The following is a 24,272-nucleotide window of genomic DNA, read 5'->3' as shown; positions in this document are numbered from 1 at the left end:
TAGATTGTAATGGTAAAAAAAAAAATAGAAAAACACATATTAAATACTCATTCTTGTTTATGTAGAGTTTATGCATTTTTTTCTTTCTTACTAACTTTCTTTATTCTCTTCTCATTCACTCATCTTTGTTTAATCTTTGATACTCAACATACATAATTGCAATTCTAATCCAGAAGGTCCAAAATAAAAGGTAAGCTTGTTGATTCTTATTTATTTTAATGAATTTACATTCATTCTCCTCATATATACATATGTGTGTGTGTGTGTGTGTGTGTGTGTGTGTGTGTGTGTGTATTATTTTATATGAAATCATGATGCAGTTATTTACTAATCATTCTTATTGTTCTTATATATATATATAGCTCACGATTTTATTCTATATTTTGTGTTTTTATTTTTTTCTTTATATCTTTTATTCAGCTAAATTGATTAAATGTTAATCCTTACATGATGTTTTTAATTTAGGCCAATGATTCTCCTAGATGCTCATTCTAATTAATTTAAATAAAAATTAATATTTGTTTGTTCTTTTATCATATTCATGCAGGTAACAGTGTTAGACTTTAAAGTATCATCGAATTGAAAGTGCAAAGCATAAATCAGGTTTTATTATTTCTTTAATTTTAAGCATTTTAATTTTGATAAAATATTAGGAATCTATATTTTCTATTATTTGAATATAAATATGTTTGCTAGAAAATATAAGTCTGGATATGCAAAACGTATAAAAAAAGAAAAACAGAAGAATTTATTCAATCTCAAAAAGGAGCACTTGATAGGTTTATTACTAATACTAAAAATTAAAACTTAGAAGAACCAATTAAAAATTTAAATGAAAAACAATTGAATTTTCACTAGAAGATGCTACTTTATTAGGACAAGAAGAAATCTGTCAAGAACTTTCTAAAAAGCACAACTCTAACTCACCAAATACTAATATTAATGAAGAAGAAAATAATAATTTAGAAGAAGATGAATTAGTTGATCAAGAGGATAAAAATTTTAATGATATTGATGAAACTATTGTTGAAAATATATATGATCCAGCACAATGGGAAAACATAAATACAAATTTAATAGATTTATGAGTTGAAGAAGGTCCAATTAGAGAAACCAATTTATGTTTTCCACATGACGAAAATTCTAGACAACTTTTTTACTGTTCATTACATTCGAAAATTACCAAATGGAGAAAAACATGATAGGAGATGGCTGGTATATTCAAAAGAATTAGATAAAGTATTTTGTTTTTGTTGTAAATTATTTAGTCAAAAATCAACTACAATTCAATTAGCAAACGAAGGATGTCAAGATTGGAAAAATCTTAGTGCCAAGCTTAAAAGTCATGAAACAAGCAGTGAACATATTATAAATCTGGATATTTGGTTTGATGCTTAAATGAGATTACTTAAAAATAAAACTATTGATCAAAATTTACAAGAAAAGATAGACAAGGAAAAAGAGCATTGAAGGAACATATTAGTAAGAATTATTGCTGTAGTTAAAAATCTTGCAAAAAATAATTTGGCATTTTGTGGCACAAATGAGAAGATTTATCATGATAGCAATGGAAATTTTTTAAGTTTAATTGAAATGATTGCAGAATTTGATCCTATAATGCAAGAGCACCTTAAACTTATTCAAAATGGTGAAATTCATAATCATTACTTTGGCCATAACATACAAAATGAGTTAATAAATATATTAGGATCAGAAATAAAAAATATTATAATTAAAAAAATAAAAGAAGCAAAATACTTTTTAGTTATACTTTATTGCACCCCAGATATAAATCATCAACAACAAATGTCTTTTATATTAAGATGTGTAGATATTTCAACAAATCCAATCAAAATAGAAGAGTATTTTTTAGAATTTTTAAAAGTGGTTGATATATCAGGGAAAAATCTTTTTGATATGCTTACTAGTATAATAAAAAAATTTTGAACTGGATATAAATGATGTAAGAGGATAAGGATATGATAATGGGTCTAATATGAAAGATAAACAACAAGGCGTACAAAAAAGATTGTTAGATATAAATTCTAGAGCTTTTTATACACCATGTGGTTGTCATAGTCTTAATTTAGCGCTTTGTGATATGGCTAACTCTTGTTCTAGTGCTATAACATTTTTTGGCGTGACACAGTGTATATACTCATTATTTTCTTCTTCTACAAAAAGATAGAAAATTTTGCAAGACCATGTTTCTAATTTAACTCTTAAACCATTGTCAAAAACACGTTGGGAAAGTCATCTTGAAAGTGTTAAAGCCATAAAGTATCAAGCTCCACAAATAAGAGATGCTTTATATCAACTAGCAGAAGCTAGTGATGACCCTAAAACAAAAAGTGAAGTAATTTCTTTAGCAACATACGAGATTGAAAATTTTGAATTTTTATTAGGTATGATTATTTGGTATGATATATTGTTTGCAATTAACATTGTTAGTAAATTTTTACAATATAACGATATGAATATGGCCATTGCATTAGATCAACTAAAAGGTCTTGTTTCATTTTTTAATGACTATAGAGAAAATGGATTCACATCTATTCTGATTTATGCTAAAGAGATTGCCAATGAAATGAATGTAGAACCAAAATTTCGTGAAAAACGTGTAATTAGAAGAAAGAAAGAATTTGATGAGAATGAAACTAATGAGGTGAGGCTTTCACCTAAAGAATCTTTTAAAATTAGTTATTTTAACTATAGTTGATCATGCCCTTTCTTCACTTCAAATTAGGTTTGAATCGTTTAAAATATATAAAGATAATTTTGGTTTTTTGTATTATGTAGAAAAATTAAAATTGCTTGGTGATGATTTTCTAAAAAAAAAATATTTGCATCTTGAAAATTTTTTAAAACATGATATGTTATTTGATATTGATGGTTTATATTTATTTTCAGAACTAAAAGTTTTAAAAGAAATAATAAATCTTGAATTAAAAACAGCACTTGAAATACTAAATTTTATAAAAAAATTAAATTATTTTCCCAATGCATAGATAGCTTATAGAATACTACTGACAATACCTATTAGCATAGCTTGAGTAGAAAATTTTTTTTTAAAATTAAAATTAATAAAATCTTATTTACGCTCAACAATGTTTAAAAAAAAATAAAATAATTTGGCAATTTTAACAATTAAAAAGAATTTATTATCAAAACTTGGATATAAAAAATTAATTAGTAACTTTACATCTCAAAAAACAAAATTAAATTTTATATAAAAATATATTTTTAAAAACTAATATTTAATTTTTAAAAAAAATACTAAAGCCTCAAATATTTTTCTCTGCCTAGGGCCTTAAAATGGCTTGAGACGGCCCTGGATATTAGAGATGCTCTTGTGTTAGCAACGGCAAGTATTTTTGCAATTTTTTTTTTTTTTGACCCAAAAGGAAAAAAAGTATTTTTGCATTTTATAATGATATTTAAACGACAAAATATAAAGATTTAAAGTAGAATATTACAGTTCTTGACCCAATTTAATTGACACTCCATTCCTGTGGATGGTTCTTGACATTTTGGATCAAGTTGATCCTATAGATAAACTTCCAAGTGAAGATACAATTTTTTTAGATTAAACAAATTTTAATCGACACCATTATAACATTCCTTTGTCTTCAGCACAAATTCACCAAAAATTACACAATCAGAAATAAGAAAATTGTTAAGAATAATTTAAAATCCAACTGAAAAGATGAAATAAATTGATTGAAAGATTTTTCTGAGTACGCTACCTTCCACGTTACAACTTTTTTTGTTTTTTTTGTTTTTGGGGTTAGAAAAAGAGCATTTTGCTCTTTGACCCAGCTACCGATGAAAAATTCCAATTCCCAGAACGCAAAAAAAATATCACATTGAATGCAAAAATTCATGGCTAAAAATTTTCCACTAATGTAGAACAAAAAGCAAAAAGCCGGATATGTCCCATAATACAAAGGGTATTATAATTTGTCACTAAGAACAGGACGCACATTTATACACCAAAATAAACTCTTCCTTTTCCACTTTCACACAAATTCAAGAAAAATTTTCCAACAGAATTGGGAATTCATCCAAAAAAGTGACGAAAATTTATCTAATGAGAATCTTTAGTGACACTACGAGCAGAGTCCCAAATCTGAGAAATGGCTCCAATAACATGAGGAAAGACACTCCCAATCCCTTTCAACGTCAGCCCAGAAGCGACCCCAAGAGCGAAACTTTGTCCATACCCAGGTTTGGAATCCACCTTCATGTCAAGAATGGCGAGTCGGCTATTGGTGGTGTCGATCTTTCTGGAGGTTTCGGCCAGAAGCTTGTCCTTTCGGCCTCTGCCTGAAGAAATGACCCTGAAGAGAGCCGCTTGGAGGTCTTCGATGACCTTCATGGAGGCTTCTTGGGAGTCCAGGCCTTTCGATTCGTAGTGGGATATCAGCTCCTGAGGGCTTGGAAGCTTCATCTTCTTGTTCCCTTGGGAAGGGGCTGTGCCTGGTTTTTGAGGCAGAGAATTTGGGGTTGGCAGGCTTTCCATTCGGATTCAAAAATATGAATGATAAGATTCAGAGCTTTAATGGAGCTTTTAAGGTTTTGAGAAGAAAGAAAGAAAGACAAAAGAACTGAGTTTCAGAGGTTTTTCCCAAAACCCCTATGCAAACTTACTATGGGTTTTGATGATAAGGTGGATTACAGTAGAGAAAGTTCAAATGGTATTTTCAAAGCTTTTATCGTTTTCTTTATTATTATTTTTAATTTCCCATAATTGGTAACGAGCATAAAACAAACTTAATTAAATTAGTATCTTTTTATTTATTTATTTTCTAAGTAGTAATTATTATTTTATGAGATTGTACTCTCCGCACCACGTATAATAATTTTATGATTTACATGTTTTTATAATTTTATTGTTTTTTCTTTGGAACACACATAAATTTATAATTAATATTCGGGAAAAAAAAAAAAAAGAACCATAAAAATTTGATTTAAAATGTGTCCCTGTCCGGCTGTCCCCGTCCATCATAACCCATAAGCCAATTTGGCAGTTTTATTCGGGGTTGGAGCACCACATCAGACCTCTTGACGTGGGGATGAAGTATAGAAGAACTACTTACTTGATTCTCAATTATCAAATTTCATTTCCCATAAATTGATCGCAAAAATACCTCATTATGGTTAAAAATAAACTCCATTAGCATCATCATCCAAACAGTAAAACTCTCTTAAATAAGGGAGTAAGAGGAATTAACATACCAATATTGGAAAGTACAAAGCCCTCAAAACAGTTCATGAACTATATGTGAAGACGGTTAGAATTATAAGCTGAGCTCACTGTTTCTCTCTAAAATAGACAGTCAATTGACATTCTCTTATTCGGATTTTAAACTAAAAAGGAAGTAAGTTTTGGTATATGACTATATAAATCAGGCACCCTTGATGATGTACATTAGAAAACAACCTAAACTGCGTATTTGCAAAAACTTCTAAGTATTCACGAAAGGGTGCGCGATGTGGCATGCCTGGCAAGACCACAACAGATATGAACAACTCTCTCACAGAAAGATAGGAGCCATAACAAGTGTTATCGTTGCAAGCATTTTGATGAGAACGTGAAGGGAAGGCCCTGCCGTATCTTTGAATGGATCTCCAACACTGCAAGACGAGTATTAACAAAGTTACATATGATTGCTGTGCATGGAAGGGGGCGACATCGAATTCGTAAGGGCAATATAATCTCACCAACATCAATAACAAGAAGAGGAAGAACAAATAATAGTATAATAAGTTTCTACAACTATTACCAGACATTACCAACGTACAAATAGAGCAAGGGGCAACAAGACTTACGTATCTCCGGTAACTGCAGCTTTGTGGCAATCACTCCCTTTCCCTCCAAGAGCCCCAGTCTCAATGTACTTCTTTGCATTATCCCAGGCACCACCTGCTGTGTTCAGGAAAAGAGCCATAAGAATACCAGACACTGTAGCAAACATCAGCATTGCAGCAACAACTTTAGCTCCAAGTAGAGGATGCCCGGTATAGTGTCCCAAAATCCGGAACAAAAAACCTGCAATTGACACAATTGACTTAGCTTGATGTTTCATGGGATAGCATCCAAAACCTAGTAAAAATAGAAGAATGAACAAGAAATATGTGGAAAAAGAAAAATGATCACCATTTTGCTCATTTTATAAACCAATCAACCTACATAATCTTTAGCAAAAGCATACAATGTTCACCCTTTGCCAATTTGAATTATAATAATGGCAGCACTATTGGTATTACTTTCATCTCAGATTCTTAATAAATCTAGATAAGAGGGTTGGGGATCATAATGATAATGAAGATGATGACAACTAATATAAGAGGTAGAAAAGGTATTTCTCGGCATATTACATAAAACTAATACTATATAACTTACGAAAGCCAGTCTAATAATAAAACGAAAAAGCAGTGAGATTAGATAACATGGTACTCCACATTTTATGTACATCAAAACCACAGAGATTATAAAAAAAAAGATGATTGACCCACCAACTGCTAGAGGTGAAACAATAGCCAAAGCACCAGGTTTTATCATCTCCTTCAAAGATGCAGATGCTACAATTGCAACACAACGACCATAATCGGGCTTCTCCTTGTAGTCCTGTCGGAAGCATGTTATTAAAATAATTTGTGTCTTCATAACTAGAGTGCATTACCAAAACATAAAACTAATTTGAAACATACTACTAAGCTTGTACTCACCATTATACCAGGTCTCTCAATAAATTGTCTCCTTACTTCATTAACAACTTCTTGAGCAGTTCGCCCAACTGCTGAACAGGACCATGCACTAAATAGAAAAATAAGCATAGAGCCCAATAACCCACCAATAAAAACTTCTGGAATAGCAATATCAACCTGTAAAAAAATTAAAACTTTGCAAATTATGGAAAGGGTATAAAAATGTTTGAAACAGGAGAAACGAACCAACACAGAACATTTTCATTTACCTGCTTAAAAGGCTCATGAGCAAATGTAGCTACCTCATCCATATAAGCACTAAACAGAAGGAAAGATGCAAGTGCTGCAGATCCGATAGCAAATCCTTTAGTGGTAGCTTTTGTAGTGTTCCCTACTGCATCCAGAAGATCAGTGATCTCACGAACACTTTCTGGCTGCAAACAGACAGTTATTTTAAATCATATATTAGCAAATAAATCAATTTTAACACACAATACTTTTTCTTCTAATTGATATAGATATCTTCAAAAGAATTATTATTATTATTATTATTATTATTATTATTTCAAAGGTTACCTGCTGACTCATCTCTACAATTCCACCTGCATTATCAGCTATTGGACCAAACATATCCATAGTGAGAACATAGGCAGCAGTGCTGAGCATTCCCATTGTCGCTACAGCTGTGCCAAAAAGCCCACCAGTTGGATTTCCAGTTTCATCTACCAATCCAGATGTCTGCCCCAGCCAGTAGGCTGATATAATAGCTACACTAATAACAAGAACAGGAAGAGCTGTTGACTCCAAACCCAGACTAACTCCAGCAATTATATTAGTCCCATGACCTGTGGAACTTGCAAGAGCTAATGTCCGTACAGGCTCATGCTTATAGTCAGTGTAGTACTTGGTAATCAATACAAAAGCATATGCTGTGATGATACCAACTAACCCACACAAGGCAAAGTTAAACCATGCAGAAGGTGCTTGCTCGGTGTAAAGTAACCAACGAGTAGACTGTAGAATAATTCAAACCAAAACATTATCATGCTTTAGACTTCTAATAAATAAATAAACAAATAATAAAATAAAATAAAAAAAGAGAGAAAAAAAGTACAGCAGTCTTCAAATGTTTAAAATAATATAAGATGTAAAATTCATACTTTTGTCAAGAGAAGGAAATAATATGTCAGGTATTTTAAAAAATGTGACTTGGCAGATAAAATGTTTATTACCAAGCCAAATGTGAGAACAGCCAAAACTATAGTGACAGAATATCCTTTCTGAAGAATTGCCATTGGATCCTCCACAGAAGCCTTTGCACCAGAATCACGAGTACCCCTAATTGACAGTACTCCAACTGATGATATCACCAGATCAAACGAGTGAACAACAAGAGGGAACAATATGAAGCCGGACGGATCTACACAAGAAAGAATATAGCAATGAGTCTCTAAAAGAAACAAATAACCTTATCTCAATAACACTAGTGAGAACTCTTAAAGAAATCAAAACAAATACACACACACACACACACACGCACACACACATGCGCACACACACATGCGATGCAGATGCATCTACTTGCCTTCAATTTTACAACGTTGAGCCATTGATCCCCCAAGTATCATAGCACTGATTATCTCAGCTGCAATACTTTCAAAAAGGTCAGCACCTCGAGCTGCACAATCGCCCACATTGTCTCCAACCTTGGATGGAATTAGCAGGTTTGGAAAAGTAATGTCAGAGAAAACCCTTGACCATAGCTAGAAGGATTAAACTACATTTATTTTCCATTCTGAGATGTTTGCATTATTATGCAAGTTAATTGATGACCACACTTAAGCAACCTTAGATCAGAAATAAAAGAATTTTAAAAATATGTTTTCCAATAAGAAAATACCTTAGGACTAGTACTATGAGGACAAAATTGTTTATAGCTATTAGTTTAAGTACATAATTGAAAACCTAGGGTCATTACCAAGTCTGCAATCACAGCAGGATTCCTAGGGTCATCTTCGGGGATTCCCTGCTCCACTTTTCCAACAAGGTCTGCTCCAACATCGGCTGCTTTTGTGTATATTCCACCACCCAACTGAGCAAACAGCGCAACAAAAGAAGCTCCAAAGCCATATCCAACAAGAAGAAGTGGCACTGACAGATAAATTCATAAAAGTTGAGCACCACGTCATATAAAAATATAAGATAGTAGCACACTCCAGACGTCCAGTAAGATGGCCAATGATAGGAGTGCTTTCAAAAATATGTCTAACATTAACAGCATAACATAACAAGGAGTAAGGACATTCGACACCTACAATCAGTAACCTTCATTGCCCCTGGCGAATCCACCTCCAGCCAAACATAAAATGTGGCATATAAGATGGCTATGCCAATAACAGCCATACCAACAACCACCATAGCAGAAAAACCACCAGCACGAACAGCTATCTGTATATAGTTTTTTCCCATAAAAATTAAAATACAACTCTAAATCTGATTTAGACAACTGTATATTTTAAAAGACAAACCTGCAATGCTTCTCTTGCAGACCGTCTTGCTGCACTAGAGACCCGGACATTTGCACGAACAGACACCCACATTCCAACATACCCTGCAATACCTGAGCATAGAGCTCCCAAAAGAAATGCAGCAACAGTGATATATGCAGAAGTAAACCTGCATCAGGAAGTTCAAAACCATGAATATAAATTGACTGGGAGTTGGAGGCACTTGTAAGAGAGGAAATAGCTTTGTAATAGAGTGAATAAAAATATCACCTCCCAAGACTGGAAGATTCTTGCTGGGGAGTTGTACTGCGAAACAAATATATGCAAAGGATAACAAGAGCTAGCAAAAATGCCATCTTGGAGATAGTCCCATATTGGGTCCTGAAGAAGCCTTCAGCTCCATCACGTATTGCATCTGATATCTAAAAATAAAAGAAACCCAAGGATAAGCATAAGAAGAGTTTGAAATTATGATCCTTAATCAAAAATAAACTTGCATGCTTTTCCTTCTCAAACAAGTTACAATAAACATAACAGGAAGCCATAGATGTAAAACTATTAGTGTATAGTGCGTCTACTTTTTGATAGTGTTAAAGCGCTACTTTCCCAAAAGCCGAAGATAAAGAACTACAGCCCAACTATATATATATATATATATATCAAGCTAACACAGTATATAGTTTTAACAACAAAAAGAAAGTAAAAGAACTTAATGGAGCTACAAATTTCAACAAAGACCTAAGCTTTTGCAAGTAACGAGAAACTTACAAACAAAATTATACAGTAAACACCACAATGTTGAGCTAAACATTAATTTAAAAATATTACAACATAAATTCAAAGTAGATGTACCTGAACCATCTCTGGAGGCCCCTCATCCTTTGAGAGTACCCATTTAGTAAGATATATTGAGAAAAGAAAGCTGATAATACAAATTGATAAGACAAACACAACAATCGGAGAAGTGCTTGCTCCAACATAAAAGACCGCTGCAAAGGCCAAAAGCAGGAGTACAAAAAGAACACGGACATTTATTCCCATCAGTACTCGAAATACCTGTGTAAACAAATAAGCCACCACCGTCAGCACATTAGAAAACTGAAAACAGCAAGACTGCACCCTCGGTTATAAGATTACTCAAATAACAAATTCGTATAAAAACATGAAGTGCCATATGAATCTTTAACATATAAAATGAAGAATACTGTCATGGCCTTGAGAGCAACAGAATAACAGTAGTAAATCACTACAGAAAGAACATCAACAGCAAAAGAATAGAAAAGCCAAAATTTAGACTACTGGGCAGCAAAAGCATGCATTTTGTCTGAAGCTGAAAATGAAGATGTAAGCTTCCAGTACTACAAAAGTTATACAAGGCCAAAAACGAGAATATATAAAGAATAGAATATAAGATCCTTACCCACGGGGTGTAAGCTTTACTACGCATGTTGGGAAAGGTCCTTGGCCTGTCCTGGTAAGGCCCCAAACTACCATTCTCTAACTCATCGATCATCATTGTATGGGTGGAATTCACCCTTCGAGCTACAGGATAAGGGTTGTACTCGCCAACTTGCGGCAAGTCACCCCCTGAACCTGGTCGCTGAATTTTGAAAGTTCTTATTCAGCCAGTAAGAAATACTAGAATTTGAGCTTTTACAAGTGAAGCAGTAATAACTGTCATCAAAGAATCAGCTTTCTTCTAAATAGAACTTCTTTATCCTCTGTCCCACCCAGGACAAGTATATTTGCCTCCAAATCTCTTTTTGTCGACCTAAATTCCTATATGATAGGAAAAAACCCATCGGTAAGTCCCAGATTCACAACTATCAAATTTTTTTCTTGAGATGCGTTATCAAGAATAACGTACTAATGAATGGAAAAAAGGATATCAACCCAAAAGGAAAATGACAAAAGGGGGTAAATAAAATATTTCTGAAAAGAATATACATATATATATTTTTTTATGTAGAAAATACACTCAATTATCAAAATGTGATTGAATATTCACTCAAATTTTTCTCCCTTTACACAAATTACACAAGAGGTTAATGCACTACAAATGTTATCTTCACCAAAAAAGTTAAAAAATAAAATAACTTCACAATTTATTAGAGAGAAAAAAGAAAATAAATCAGTATTTTCATATTTAAAACAGGGGAAGCAAACTAAAATTCGCAATCGGTGGCCATAAAGACAATTGAATGTTGATTGCCCAGGAAAAAGAAAAACAAGATAAACATAGACCGAAGACCCCATTTCCGTCCTGCATTTTCTCGGGAAAAAAACGATGGAAAATGAAGCATCTCCAAACGAAATTAACATAAAGCATAAGGAGATCCGGGAAACAGAAACCCTAGTTTCAAATCATATAGCACGAATCACAACGAAACGATTTGTTAATCTAGCAATTGGAAAAGAAAAAAAAAAAATACAAAGAGATCAAGCAGAAACAGCATTTTCCGGTGTCAAAGACATTACCAGTGAACGACAAAGAGCCGTAAGAGATCGAATATTCGCAACGGTATTTCAAGGTGCTTCCTTTTTGCGTCGTCTCTCTTTCTCTCTCTCTCTCTCTCTAAGGATTTTGCAGAGGCTTTTAGAGAGAGAAAACACGAAGACTTTTTTTTGTTTTTTTAAAGAAGAAAAGAGAGAGAGAACTTAGAAAATGAGAAAGAAATATTCGGGTTTTTCTTTTCTATTTTCTCTTCGTTTGTTGGCTCTTTTGGTGAGATCTGAGAGATTATGAGAGCATTTATCTCCTCCTTTCTCTTCCCTAATCTATTTTATTAATTAGCATAATTCAGCGTTTAGTTCCTAACTTTTATAATTTATCAATTTATTTTTAATTAATACCTTGACCTATGCCCAAAAAAAAAAAAAAATTAATAGCTTGACTTTTAAAACTTGTTTTTTCTAAACAAAACTTCAAACTTATAGATAATTATTATTATTATTTATCTGATAAAAAATATAAAGATTATTATGCACTTGTTTTTTTTTTTTTTCATCTTTTAATGATATCACTTCCTTTGAAACAATTAAAAAAAAAAAAAGGATATCATACTTTTTTGTATGCATATATAAAAACGAAAAAAATAAAGAATCTTTTTTTTATTTATGTGGAAAAAAGATATATCTTAATAAATAACATTTGAAGTTGGATGGATAATCTTTTTCTTTTCTTTCATTTTTTTATAAATTCCATCCCATAAAGAAAAAAAAAACAAAAAACAACTTGCATCTATCTACATTTTTTTATTTTTTTATTTCACATAACATCTTTGTAATATAAAAATATCTTTCACTAAAAAAAATATTTTTGTAGCGTGTTATTAATCGATGTTGTAGGTATTTATTATATATAAAACAAATAACTTAATTTATATATAAAATTTTACATTCAAAAATATCTTAGGTTCATTGAGAGGGGTACATTCATTATTTTTAATTTTATTGCTTCATAAAAAAAGTTCTCCACAAATAAATATATATTTTTATATTGAAGAGATATGGGAAAATGGGAATTCAAATGGGGCATTAAAAAAAAATGATGCATTATTGTTTGAAAAAAAAAAAAAAAAACAAGTGAGATGATGGCCCCAAAAAAAAAAAATTCAAAAAAGAAAAATCCTTATTCACACAATTAATTTAGAATTTTTATTATTTACAATATTAATTATTAACCCATTAGATTCATTTATTTATTAAAATAAGAAAAATTACAAATGGTGGCTTGTTTTGTTTTGTACACGTGGAATTGTAGAAGTATCTATCGACAGATGGGGCCTGAAAGCACACATAGGATTCAAGAAACAAATGGCAATTGGATCTTGCATAGCATATGGCATATGCCACGTCAGCCCTTAAAAGAGAAATAATAATAATAATTGGCTCCCATAAGGTAACGTTTGGTTTGGTAATACGTTGGCTGTTTTCGTTTCTATCTAATTGTGTGCTTGAAGTGTTTATCAATGTTATTCGATGGTAGTTAAAATTAATTTAATATTTTAATTAATTATAAATTTGAAAAAATAGATTAAATTGAAAATCATTCTAAATAGTGTTTGATTTTAATAAATTTTAACGGCTATCAATTAATATTAATAAATATTTTAATAAATTATACAAAATTAAGTAGAAAAATTAAAAGTAAAAAATAAAAAACCAATATGGTTACTAAACAACACCTTAAAAAATGTTTGATACAATAAGAATAATATTTAAGGTATCAATTAAAATATATGTTGGATATTATGTGTTGGTAAATTTATATTTAATTATATTTATCCATTTAAAAACTCAATTATTCATAATTAAATTATATTAGTATTTTAATTAATAAAATATTAACGTATAACATTTAATATATTTTGATAGATTTATTTGATGCCTCTTAGTTATATTCACACAATATTAATAATTATAACAATAATAATATTTATACAAACCAAAAAAGAAGATTTACTGTCCAAAAACAATGGTAAAGCAACAGGATAATATTTTTGAATTTGAATTCTCAAGTACTTGAGAAAATAAAATAAAACAAGTAAACATAAAAAGGTTTATTGAAAAGCAAAATAAGATGTCAATTATAATAAGTTGGCCATTCAAATCTAATATTCCATCTCACTTTTTTTTTTTTTTTTTTAGCTGAGACTAATTCATCGCACTTCACTTTTTTTTTTTTTTTTTGTTTGCTTGGACATCTCACTTCACTTGAATCATTAAATCGGTGTGTAGAATATTATAAAACTTCAGCATCATTCTTTTTTCATCCAATTGAGGACTATTACCCTGTCTTTATCGATGAAACTATCCACCAACAACACCAAATCAAGTGTCTACAAGTTTTTACATGGTATGTATTTTTTACTTTTGCTTGGTTTTTCAAGCTGCAAGCCTGCAACATGTGGTTTTACAATATCATACGCAAAAAGATAACCTTAATTATATGCTGTTTAAGTGTTTAATCACCGTTAACAGGCTAATTTTAAGTCCTCAAGAAATCTGGATATATAAACAAGCCCAAAAATTAAAGAATATTTGGGCTCCATCATTTTTTCCTTTTCCTTTTTCTGCTAATGTTGCCTAGTGTGCACAAGCAGAAATTCATGAATGAGTATCCAATCAGAAGAAAAAACACAGTACAAGTTGTATACATATACTTATAACAGGACTACAAGCAGTGATGCATTAATTTAATTGGACCAAAATATAGATATATAACCTAATTAAGTCGAACAAGAGAGAGAATATTTTAAAAAAGCAAGACGAAGAAATATATTTGTGAGGCAAAAATAGTTGGTGATGTATATTTGATATTACTAAATCCAGTCAAATACAAATCAAGCATATATATATATATACATATAGAGAGAGAGAGAGAGTTTTAATCTAGTGGGTTATGTAACTCAACTTATAGTATCAGAAATTGATATGGCTCAAAACTAAATGGTAGTAAAGAATAAAAAAATCCATAAATTTTTAGTTTTTTTAGAAAAATTTAATAACATTTAAATAGTATATGAAAATTTAATTGGTTTTTATTAAAATGTTTATTTTCTTTTAATACGTTTTTAGTATTAAAAGACAAAAATAAAAAAATATTTTATATTTAATATATTATTATATATATAATTTGTCAATTCTATTTTTAAATAGTAAATAATAACCTACTAAATCATTAATATATATATATATATATATATATATCAAATGGCCAGTGAAATTACAAAAAGTATATACATCAAGTTATTTCAGCTGATTATATTAATCAAATAAAAGTTTCGTCTTTGCTAATAACATGCACCTTATTAATTGAATTGTTAGGAGACCGATAAAGATTTTTTTGTCAAGGCTCTATCAATTATTAATGACTGAGAAAAACAGACAAGGATGTCGAGCACTGTTAACGTCCCAAGCATCTTTAACTTGTGCAAGAAATTTTTCCAAGGCATATATATATATATATATATATAGATCATTAATTAATTACATATAAGGCAAAACGTAACGCACATCAATAAGTATGTCATAAATTAAATTTAAAATGTTTCTTATCAACAAATAAATATATAAACTTTTTCTTTGAGTCCATGTATATATATATAAACTAAAATAGAAATTTGTTCACATGAAAAATTACTCTGCTCACATTTAGGATGTGATAAGAATGAATAATTAATAGAAAATAGGACCCCTAATGTGGACTTATTAGCAATAAAGCAGTTCTATTTGAAGCAGTAATTAGAATGTAAGGCATTTGGTGAATGTAGTCAGAAAATTTCTCAATTGCATCAAAATTAAGAAAACTGATTTATGAACAAATGTTGTAAGCTTGTCAGAAATTTTATCCAAAACCATGCCATACGTGTACTTATTAGTCCACCAAGTATCGAAGATTTAATCTGAACCATCCATCTCTAAAACTCTATAAATTATTAGTCATGAAACTTTAATCATGCCTCCATGAGTACTACTGAAGCCAGAAGCTCAACTATTTGCAGTCTGGTCAACAATTTGTCTAAATCTATCGGTAATAAATTCTCAACCTTAATTGTCACTGGTTTATTGATTTTACAAATTTGATTAATTCTCTCTTCTTGTTTTTATTTTTTTATTTTTTTATTTTAGTAATGATTAATTCTCTCTTTGTTCATCATATTTTTTCTCCTCTATAAATATATGGTATTTTTCCATATCTTCTAGTGCATATATATATATATATATATATGTAGCTTTGAGTAACTGATAAGCTATTTTTCTAAAAATGTATGCAAATTGAGAGAATAATTGTTGAGAGATTTCCTCTCAAAATCTCATGAAGTAAAAATACATTAGTTTGATAAGAATTGGTATAAGAATATTTGTGCGGCATGTGAAATTATTTGGTCAAACAAAAATCTTTGTATATCATAACCGGTCATATATGCTCAATCAAGAGATAATCTCATATATAATTATCTTATAACATTGATTAATACTGAATCATATATTATAATTAATTTTTATGAAATTAAAAGAGAGTTTTAATTTTTATATATAGAAAATGAAATTGGATGGAGTCATCAGCCACCATATATCATTTATTTTATTTGTTTAATTAATTATGATATATATTATGATTATCCACTTTATTAATTAATTATTATATAGTAAACAGAGAGATCGTGGATGTAATTAGTTATAAACTCTGTAACTTTTCACCACCAAATTAGCGCGCGGTAGCTCTGCCTATAAATACAGAGCATATATTATTTTTCTAATCCATGCAAATTTCTTGTTTCTGCAGCTAAGCTTAGTATCTAATTAAGCAAAAACAATGAGTTCTCACCATCATCATCATCATCATCATCCTCAGCATCTCAGCTGTGGTACTACATTTCTGCTACTTCTTACTGCCATTATCTCAATTTTGACATCTTCAATTGCAGCAGAGCCAGAGCCACCTACACCAAAGCTGAATTCAGAGCCAGTAAAACCACATACACCAAAGCTGAAATATTCGGAGCCAGAACCACCAAGTGTAAAGCTGAATTCAGAGCCAGTAAAACCACTTATACCAAAGGTGAATTCAGAGCAAGAGCCACCAGTAGCAATGTTGGATTTTGATGGTGGTGATGATGGGCAAACTGGAACAAGATGGGCAGTACTCGTTTCAGGCTCCAATTCTTATGATAACTACAGGCATCAAGTAAATTATTTATACTGTTAATGTTGATTAACGTAGAATTATATAATGGTCCCAAATTAAAAAAATAAAAAAAGATAATTTTTGGTTAATTGATTAATTGTAATTGATTATTTTTTCAGGCTGATGTGTGCCATGCATATCAAGTATTGAGGAGAGGAGGACTGAAAGAAGAAAATATAATAGTTTTCATGTATGATGATATTGCCTTCAATCCTCTCAATCCCAGGCCTGGTGTCATCATCAACAAGCCAAATGGCCCGGATGTTTATGAAGGAGTTCCAAAAGTTGGTCCTTTTTTTTTTTTTTTTCTTAATATATATTCACCATCTTAATTTTATACATATATATATTTATATATATAATGTTTATTTATGTATAAATGTATAATTTTTATTTATGTATATATATATATATATAAATATTGTTTATTAAATATAAGTTTATTTATGTATAAATATATACAGGATTATACAGGAAAGGAAGTTACAACAGCAAATTTCTATGCAGTGTTACTCGGAGATAGAACTGGCCTCACTGGTGGCAGTGGCAAAGTTGTGGATAGTGGTCCAAATGATCATATTTTCATATATTATGCTGATCATGGAGGCACTGGAGTTCTTGGTTAGTTAATTTTTAATCAATCATAAAATTAATTAATTTTGATTACTAAACAACTTTGAATGTTGATGAATTTCTTTTTCTTTATTTTGTTTCTTATATGAAGGTGGTATAAATTGTATAGCGTTTATATATGGAAATTAACAACTTTAATTCAGTAGTTGTATCACATATTTGTGCTTAATGATTAGGGATGCCTGAAGGTTCTTTCGTTTATGCTAAAGATCTTGTTGAAGTGCTGAAAACTAAGCATGCTGCTAATGCTTACAAAAGCATGGTATGTACATGCATAGGTCTGCAAAAGTCACTCTGTAATTCATAATTGAATGCCTACTATATATATGTTTTTTGTTTCTGTTTTTGTTTTTGTGCATTTGGGCAATAATTAATGATTTTAATTATGAGATTAATACAAAATTGTAGGTGGTTTACATTGAAGCATGTGAATCTGGGAGTATATTTGATCACCTGCTTCCAAAGGATTTGAATATCTATGCAACAACAGCAGCAAATTCACATGAGAGTAGTTTTGCAGCATATTGTCCTGGAGACAATCCTGGCCCTTCTGATGATTTTAATACATGTTTGGGTGACTTGTACAGTATTTCTTGGTTGGAGGATTGGTATATAATTTCCCTCCCTCTCTTTTCCTTTTTCCTTTTTTATTTTTCAAAACATTTATATGAATTAAATTGCTTAATTTGCTATTATTATTATAGAGTTTGATTAGCTTCCTCTGATATTGCAGTGACAAACATGATTTGAGTAAAGAAACATTGGGTCAACAATATGAAGTGGTAAACAAATAACCAAAATATATTAGAACTGAATATATATATATATATATATTTATATATGTTTCTCGATTGAAATATTGAGTGGGTTACTTAATTTAACTAACATGATAATTGTGACCAAAATAAACAGGTTAGAAGAAAAACAGCAAATAGTGATTTGGATGCAAGTTCTCATGTAATGCAGTTTGGGAATATGAATCAAAGAAATGACATCCTCTTCTCTTATGTGGGCACAAATCCTGAAAATGCTAATTACACTTCCACTGACATTAATGCTGAATCTTCCCCACCAACATTCTCAAAGCTTGTTGACCAACGTGACGCAGATCTCCTCCATCTTCGACACAAGGTTTTATAAATATCCTCTTTCATTTTCTAAATCCTTTAAGCATTTCTGTATAAATATTGATATATACACTTTCAGTTCCATAAAGCTCCATTTGGTTCTGAGGAGAAGCGTGAAGCCCAAAAGCAACTACTTAAAAGACTTTCTCATAGGAAACACATTGACTTCACCATAAACAAGATTGCGGAGCTTCTGTTTGGATATTGGAATAGTAAAAATCTGTTGAACACTGTTCGGGGTCCTGGGCAACCCACTATAGAGGATTGGGATTGCTTTAAGATGATTGTAAGTCACAGCCTATTTGCAATTCCAAACGCACTACCCATGATCTGCTTATTAATTAAAGAAAAAGGAAAGCAATTAGTTTTTAATCATCTATGTTTGGACTTTGGTGCAGGTGAAAACTTATGAGGAATGGTGTGGACCTCTGTCCTACTATGGAATGAAATATGCTCGAGGTTTTGCCAACATATGCAATTCCGGAATTAGCGTGGGAAAAATTGTTGAAGCAACAAAGAAAACTTGTTCTAAGGAAATCCTTGTGTAATAGACTGTTAAGATGGAAGTAAATAAAAAAAAATATAGATATATAAAAAGAATGATTTTGTGCATTATGACGTTGTGCGTTGCTCTGATGAGCTAAATCAGCTTCACTCTGTTTTACATGTATTCATATATTAATTGAAGCACCATCCAAAGGAAATGATAAACAAAAATATATTTATATGTGTGATCAACTTATTATTATAAAATATGGCTTACATGGTTCTAATTATGATTCTAATTAAGCATGTGGGAGCAGTTAAGGAGGGTAAAAAATTTCACTAGAGGACGCAAAGGGAAATGAAAAACTATATAACTAATTCAAGCAGCATTAGTAAATGCACGGGTCTATGAATCTACAGTAAGTCAACCTTTGCGGAACATTATTAATTTATAAAGGGGTTTGGAATCAATCAAGAGTAAGTCTGACAGGATACCCAATCAACAGATGAAGGAGAGGCCACTCACAAAAGTAGGAAAAGATTATTTGCAGAGGGTGGTGCAAAACAAGAAAAATATCCCCATACACGTACATATATACTAAATTGAAATTATTAAATCTTTTGCCAAGTCTTCCATAAACTAAAATGGATAAAGAAAATTATAATAAAAATGAAAAATGACATTTCAGAAACTAATTCCTAATCGCCTAAGCATGAACAAAATAAGACGGTAGTATTTTCCCAAAACACCATAACCAAATAAAATTTCATGTCTGAAACTTATCAAGATCAATTGGTATTGTTTAATATTTTGGAAGTTTCACATTAAAGAACATCAAAAATTACTTCCTTATTAATGAATATATATACACAGAGAGATCTCAGAAGTATTTGTCCTGAAATAGATAAAATATGTTATGCTTAATGAGTCATGGTTGCAATTTCCCATTGGCCAAAAAAGTCAACAAAATCAAGCACTTGACATAATTAAGTTTGGTACAAATAACTTATCTTCCAAACGTGGTCAACTTTATTTATAAACCCCTCCAAGTTGGTTAATGCATAATTAGCAAAGGAATGAGCTAGCCCACAATTTTAGCCGTAGCTAGACCCTTAAAAATTTTATATGTCCCATTATCTAATTAATGTTTGCCAGCAATACTTCCATTTAGAAAGCAATACGTATTTAGTGCTGAGTCACAGTACTATAAAAGCTAGGATATACAAATACAGCCGCAAAGCAATACTAAGAATGGAAAAAAAATTAATGGGCCGGTTGCAACCCCAGAAGCAATACCATATATCAATGTTAAAATACAAAAGAAATAAATGCGTAAAATTAAACATTGCATGTCATATATGGGATTCTAGCTAGCTAAGAGTTTGCAATCTCCTAATTAACATGTTATTCTGTCCGTGGAAGGTGGAAGGGTCATCTAAAAATTCTATTGGTTGGTGTACTAATTAATTGCTTCAGAGTCATATATGGAAAATCTAGTATTCACTAAGTTTTTGTGAGGTTTGAATTTTGGGGAAAAGCATTGGGATTAGTATGCATAGCAAAGATGAGGCACGCAGTTGATCATGTAATTTGGAATTTAACATATACACATGTTAGAGTAGTGTCATCATTGACTTGTTAATAGTTTGACTTGTAATGAGAAAATTTCTGGTTTTAGTCAAATTTCTATAGTGCTTGTTCTTACTGTACACATTTTTTTGTTTTTTTATTGGTCTTTGTAGTAGATTTAATCTGAACCATCCAATTTCATTCAAAAAAACTCTATAAATTGGCGGATTCATTGTCATATTATTTCATCGGCTACTCTTTCATTGAAGTTTTTAGTTAAGACTCAGGAAATATAGTCTCTTAGCGTCTTTCTTGACACATAAACCATGGATACTAGTAAAAGTTGTAGTAAATTTGTTATCCTTGCAGCAATTATATGTTTGACTATTGGGAGCTGGTGCTTCACAGCAAATGCATCCAGGTTCCCCTCAGCTCTGGAGGATTTCTTTCATGCTGATAGTGGCACTACCACTGGAACTTTTAAGAGATGGGCAGTTCTTGTTGCTGGGTCCAACGGCTGGGTGAACTATAGGCATCAGGTGAAATTTTTAGTAAATTTCTTGTGTTTTGTAATTTTTGTATGTATATGTACGTGGTATATAATATATTTGATTGTGTAATATAATTTTATACATCCACTGCAGGCTGATATATGTCATGCATATCAAATACTAAAAAGAAATGGACTGAATGATGAAAACATCATTGTTTTCATGTATGATGATATTGCACACAGCGAGAACAACCCAACGCCTGGTGTCATCATCAACAAGCCAGATGGCAACGATGTTTATAAAGGAGTTCCAAAGGTCTGTGTCTTTATATCTAAATTGGGCAACCCATCAATTTCACAATTTGACATAATTTTCTTCTCTTGTCTGTATTATAGGATTACACAGGAGACAATGCCAATTCAAAAAATCTGTATGCTGTTATTCTTGGAAATAAGGCTGCTGTGAAAGGAGGTAGCGGGAAGGTTGTGAATAGCGGTCCAAACGACCATATTTTCATTTACTATGCTGACCATGGCGCTGTTGGACTAATTGGTTAGTGACTTAAATCAATCTAAATTTATATAGCCTAGAGAAAAGTTTTGATTTACTTGAAATCTTTAATATCCATTTTATTTTGTGCTCAGCAATGCCTGGAGATGGAGATTATGTCTATGCTAAAGACCTCGTGGCTGTGCTAAAGAAGAAGCATGCTGCTAAAGCTTACGCAAAAATGGTATACAGATTTTGTACCCTGTATAATATTCCAGAGAGTAACCATAATGCTACTTATATATGAAAGTCTCAGTCAAGGTTTTCATTTTTAACGGTTTTTTTTTGTTTTTTTTCTTAAAGACTAATTTTATTTTATGGAAAAAAAAAAAAAACCACAGGTCGTATACATAGAAGCTTGTGAAGCTGGAAGCATGTTTGAGGGTCTCCTTCCAAAGAATTTAAATATCTACGCAACAACAGCATCAAATGCAGAGGAAAATAGTTATGCAGCATATTGTCCTGATGAATCTTCTGATCTTAAAGGAGGACTAGACACTTGTTTGGGAGACTTGTATAGCGTTTCCTGGATGGAGGATTGGTATGACTTTCACACACATCTCATATTCTTGCAATTATATCAATCAAAACATTAGTTCCAAGAGACAGAGGTCATTAACCAGTCTCCTAACTATTTTGTTGTTCTGCTCATCTTTGACTAACAGCGACAAAAATGATCTGCACAAGGAAACAGTGGGGCAACAATATGACGCAGTTAAGCATTGGAATTGTTACTCTCTTAAAGACATTATATTTATCTTTTCTATGAAATATATCCAAGGAGCTTTCTAAGAGATTTGTTTGTTATATTGTCACCACAGGTTCGAAGCAGAACGGGTAATGGTACTGATACATATAGTTCTCATGTTATGCAATACGGAAGTACAACTCTAAGAAAGGACTTTCTCGCTGCTTTCATGGCAACCAACGTCCTTCCACATAAACCTACTTCCACTGGAGAAACCTCCTCACCGTCAGTCTCAAGTGTTGTTGACCAGCGTGTCGCAGATCTACTTCATCTTAAGAACAAGGTTAATGTCTAAACTCCTTTACAAATAGCAAATTGTTTACTAGAGTTACATAATCATTGTGTTATAAATAGTTTCCTTCAAATTTCATCTGACTAATTTAAGTGATCGATCTGTCTTTGTTTATATAGTTCAACAGCGCTCCTATAGGTTCTCAAGAGAAGCTGAAAGCTAAAAGGCAGTTAGATGATGAAATTTCTCAGAGGCAACATGTGGACTACAGCATAAACCAGATAGGGAAGCTTTTGTTTGGACCAAAAAAGAGCTCCAAAGTGTTAAATAATGTCCGACCTTCAGGCCAAGCTGTTGTAGATGATTGGGACTGTCTCAAGAAGCTAGTAAGGCCTGCCCTTTATATATTCACGGAAATCTTATAATCAATTAAAAGCATATAAATTATTATTTTTAATGCTTTCCTGATGTTCAATTTTTTCTCCTTTCATTTGAAGGTGAGAGCCTACGAGGATCATTGTGGATTTCTATCAGGATATGGAATCAAATACAGCAGAGCAATAGCCAATATGTGCAATGCTGGGGTTACAGAAGAACAAATGGTTGCAGCATCAATGAAAACTTGTACTTAGAATAAGTATTTATTTTCCTATTTATAGAAAAGAATTAGAATAAGTATTTATTTTCCTATTTTTAGAAAAGAATATAGTAAAATTAATAGCCAATTTAAGGCTAGCAGGCCATCTCTGCCTTGCTCTTATCTTATGGAATTCAAAATGTTCAACTTGTTTTTCCATGGATTGGAGCTTTATGATATAAAGAAATTATTGCATATATATATATATATATATATATGATTTATACTACCGCTACTTAAAAAGCAGCTTCTTCACTACTCTATGATTCAACCTTTCTGTTGTCCAAAAATATTTCCTCAGAGTCCCCCAAAACAGAGAACAAGAATCAAAGTTGGAAACGAATTAAAATAACAAAAATAATTACTCAAACAGAAATCTATACTTATTATGAACCTACAAGATTAACAAGTTAGTAGACTAATAAGTAACCAGCTGATTTTAATTCCCATATATTCCAATGTAAACTTAAATATATGTATATATTTAGGGTCGACATGGATGTAGAAACAGGAAAATTTGGTGGCCAACAAACTATTTGGTCGTCAAACTTAAAGGTCGATGTCTGAGTCACCAATAAATTATGCCTACATTTTGTCAAATTGAATTCCCTCGTCATTTGAACAAAGGTGATTTATTTATGTAAATAAACGGAGGCCAGAGTTATTGCCACGAGCAAGAAACATATTTTGCATGAACTACCAAATTTACCCTTCTGCAAGCAATTAATAAACACATTTTAATATATTTTCCTCTGTTTGGAATTTCAGCTGGAATATTCATGAGCCAATTAGAGTTTAGAAATTGACTAATTTATTCCCCTAGGATTAATTTAGTTATACAACAAATTGTCCTGAAGATTAATGTTATGTATTCTAAGAAAAAAA

At 31.4% G+C, this 24,272-nt stretch overlaps 4 protein-coding genes across 4 annotated transcripts; 2 read left to right on the top strand and 2 right to left on the bottom strand.

The window, feature by feature from the left end:
- Positions 1-3,839: 3,839 nt before the first annotated feature.
- On the bottom strand, positions 3,840-4,871 carry LOC107410521 (uncharacterized). Its single transcript, XM_016017953.4, has one exon. It carries the CDS (start codon positions 4,520-4,522, stop codon positions 4,088-4,090), a length of 435 nt encoding a protein of 144 aa, XP_015873439.1. The 5' UTR covers positions 4,523-4,871; the 3' UTR covers positions 3,840-4,087.
- A 341-nt stretch (positions 4,872-5,212) lies between these two features.
- LOC107410535 (pyrophosphate-energized membrane proton pump 3) lies at positions 5,213-11,972 on the bottom strand. The gene is made up of 15 exons (XM_016017979.4): positions 11,697-11,972; positions 10,639-10,997; positions 10,071-10,274; positions 9,489-9,640; positions 9,240-9,387; positions 9,027-9,159; positions 8,690-8,862; positions 8,297-8,417; positions 7,944-8,131; positions 7,288-7,725; positions 6,981-7,145; positions 6,733-6,888; positions 6,520-6,631; positions 5,833-6,052; positions 5,213-5,637 (listed from the first exon to the last, which is right to left on the bottom strand). Exons 2-15 carry the CDS (start codon positions 10,732-10,734, stop codon positions 5,538-5,540), a joined length of 2,406 nt encoding a protein of 801 aa, XP_015873465.3. The 5' UTR covers positions 10,735-10,997; positions 11,697-11,972; the 3' UTR covers positions 5,213-5,537.
- A 4,518-nt stretch (positions 11,973-16,490) lies between these two features.
- LOC107410485 (vacuolar-processing enzyme-like) lies at positions 16,491-19,396 on the top strand. Its single transcript, XM_016017915.4, has 9 exons — positions 16,491-16,911; positions 17,031-17,195; positions 17,376-17,532; positions 17,721-17,806; positions 17,953-18,152; positions 18,278-18,326; positions 18,457-18,675; positions 18,751-18,957; positions 19,070-19,396. The coding sequence occupies exons 1-9, from the start codon at positions 16,540-16,542 to the stop codon at positions 19,217-19,219; spliced, it is 1,605 nt and encodes a 534-aa protein (XP_015873401.3). The 5' UTR covers positions 16,491-16,539; the 3' UTR covers positions 19,220-19,396.
- Positions 19,397-20,966: 1,570 nt separating this feature from the next.
- On the top strand, positions 20,967-23,616 carry LOC107410511 (vacuolar-processing enzyme alpha-isozyme-like). Its single transcript, XM_016017942.4, has 9 exons — positions 20,967-21,266; positions 21,372-21,536; positions 21,617-21,773; positions 21,866-21,954; positions 22,112-22,311; positions 22,436-22,484; positions 22,592-22,801; positions 22,930-23,136; positions 23,248-23,616. The coding sequence occupies exons 1-9, from the start codon at positions 21,054-21,056 to the stop codon at positions 23,380-23,382; spliced, it is 1,425 nt and encodes a 474-aa protein (XP_015873428.1). The 5' UTR covers positions 20,967-21,053; the 3' UTR covers positions 23,383-23,616.
- The last annotated feature ends 656 nt before the right edge of the window (positions 23,617-24,272 follow it).

This window comes from Ziziphus jujuba, chromosome 12 (genome assembly GCF_031755915.1).
Source record: "Ziziphus jujuba cultivar Dongzao chromosome 12, ASM3175591v1".
In the NCBI taxonomy this organism is placed as follows: Eukaryota; Viridiplantae; Streptophyta; class Magnoliopsida; order Rosales; family Rhamnaceae; genus Ziziphus; species Ziziphus jujuba.
The sequence above is the reverse complement of the archived record's forward strand: the minus strand, read 5'-3'. Positions and strand labels throughout refer to the sequence as shown.

Bases quoted from the DNA above. Each gene is read 5' to 3' on its own strand.
- LOC107410521 (XM_016017953.4), bottom strand. From the start codon at position 4,522: ATGGAAAGCCTGCCAACCCCAAATTCTCTGCCTCAAAAACCAGGCACA.
- LOC107410535 (XM_016017979.4), bottom strand. From the start codon at position 10,734: ATGATGATCGATGAGTTAGAGAATGGTAGTTTGGGGCCTTACCAGGAC. The intron at 9,160-9,239 runs GTTTGTCTTTTA...AACTATATACAG, and splicing joins CTGCAAGAGAAGCATTGCAG to ATAGCTGTTCGTGCTGGTGG. The intron at 8,863-9,026 runs GTAGGTGTCGAA...TTTATCTGTCAG, and splicing joins GGCAATGAAGGTTACTGATT to TGCCACTTCTTCTTGTTGGA.
- LOC107410485 (XM_016017915.4), top strand. From the start codon at position 16,540: ATGAGTTCTCACCATCATCATCATCATCATCATCCTCAGCATCTCAGC. The intron at 16,912-17,030 runs GTAAATTATTTA...TTATTTTTTCAG, and splicing joins ATGATAACTACAGGCATCAA to GCTGATGTGTGCCATGCATA. The intron at 18,676-18,750 runs GTTTTATAAATA...ATACACTTTCAG, and splicing joins TCCTCCATCTTCGACACAAG to TTCCATAAAGCTCCATTTGG.
- LOC107410511 (XM_016017942.4), top strand. From the start codon at position 21,054: ATGGATACTAGTAAAAGTTGTAGTAAATTTGTTATCCTTGCAGCAATT. The intron at 21,537-21,616 runs GTCTGTGTCTTT...TCTGTATTATAG, and splicing joins TTTATAAAGGAGTTCCAAAG to GATTACACAGGAGACAATGC. The intron at 21,955-22,111 runs GTATACAGATTT...AAAAAACCACAG, and splicing joins CTAAAGCTTACGCAAAAATG to GTCGTATACATAGAAGCTTG.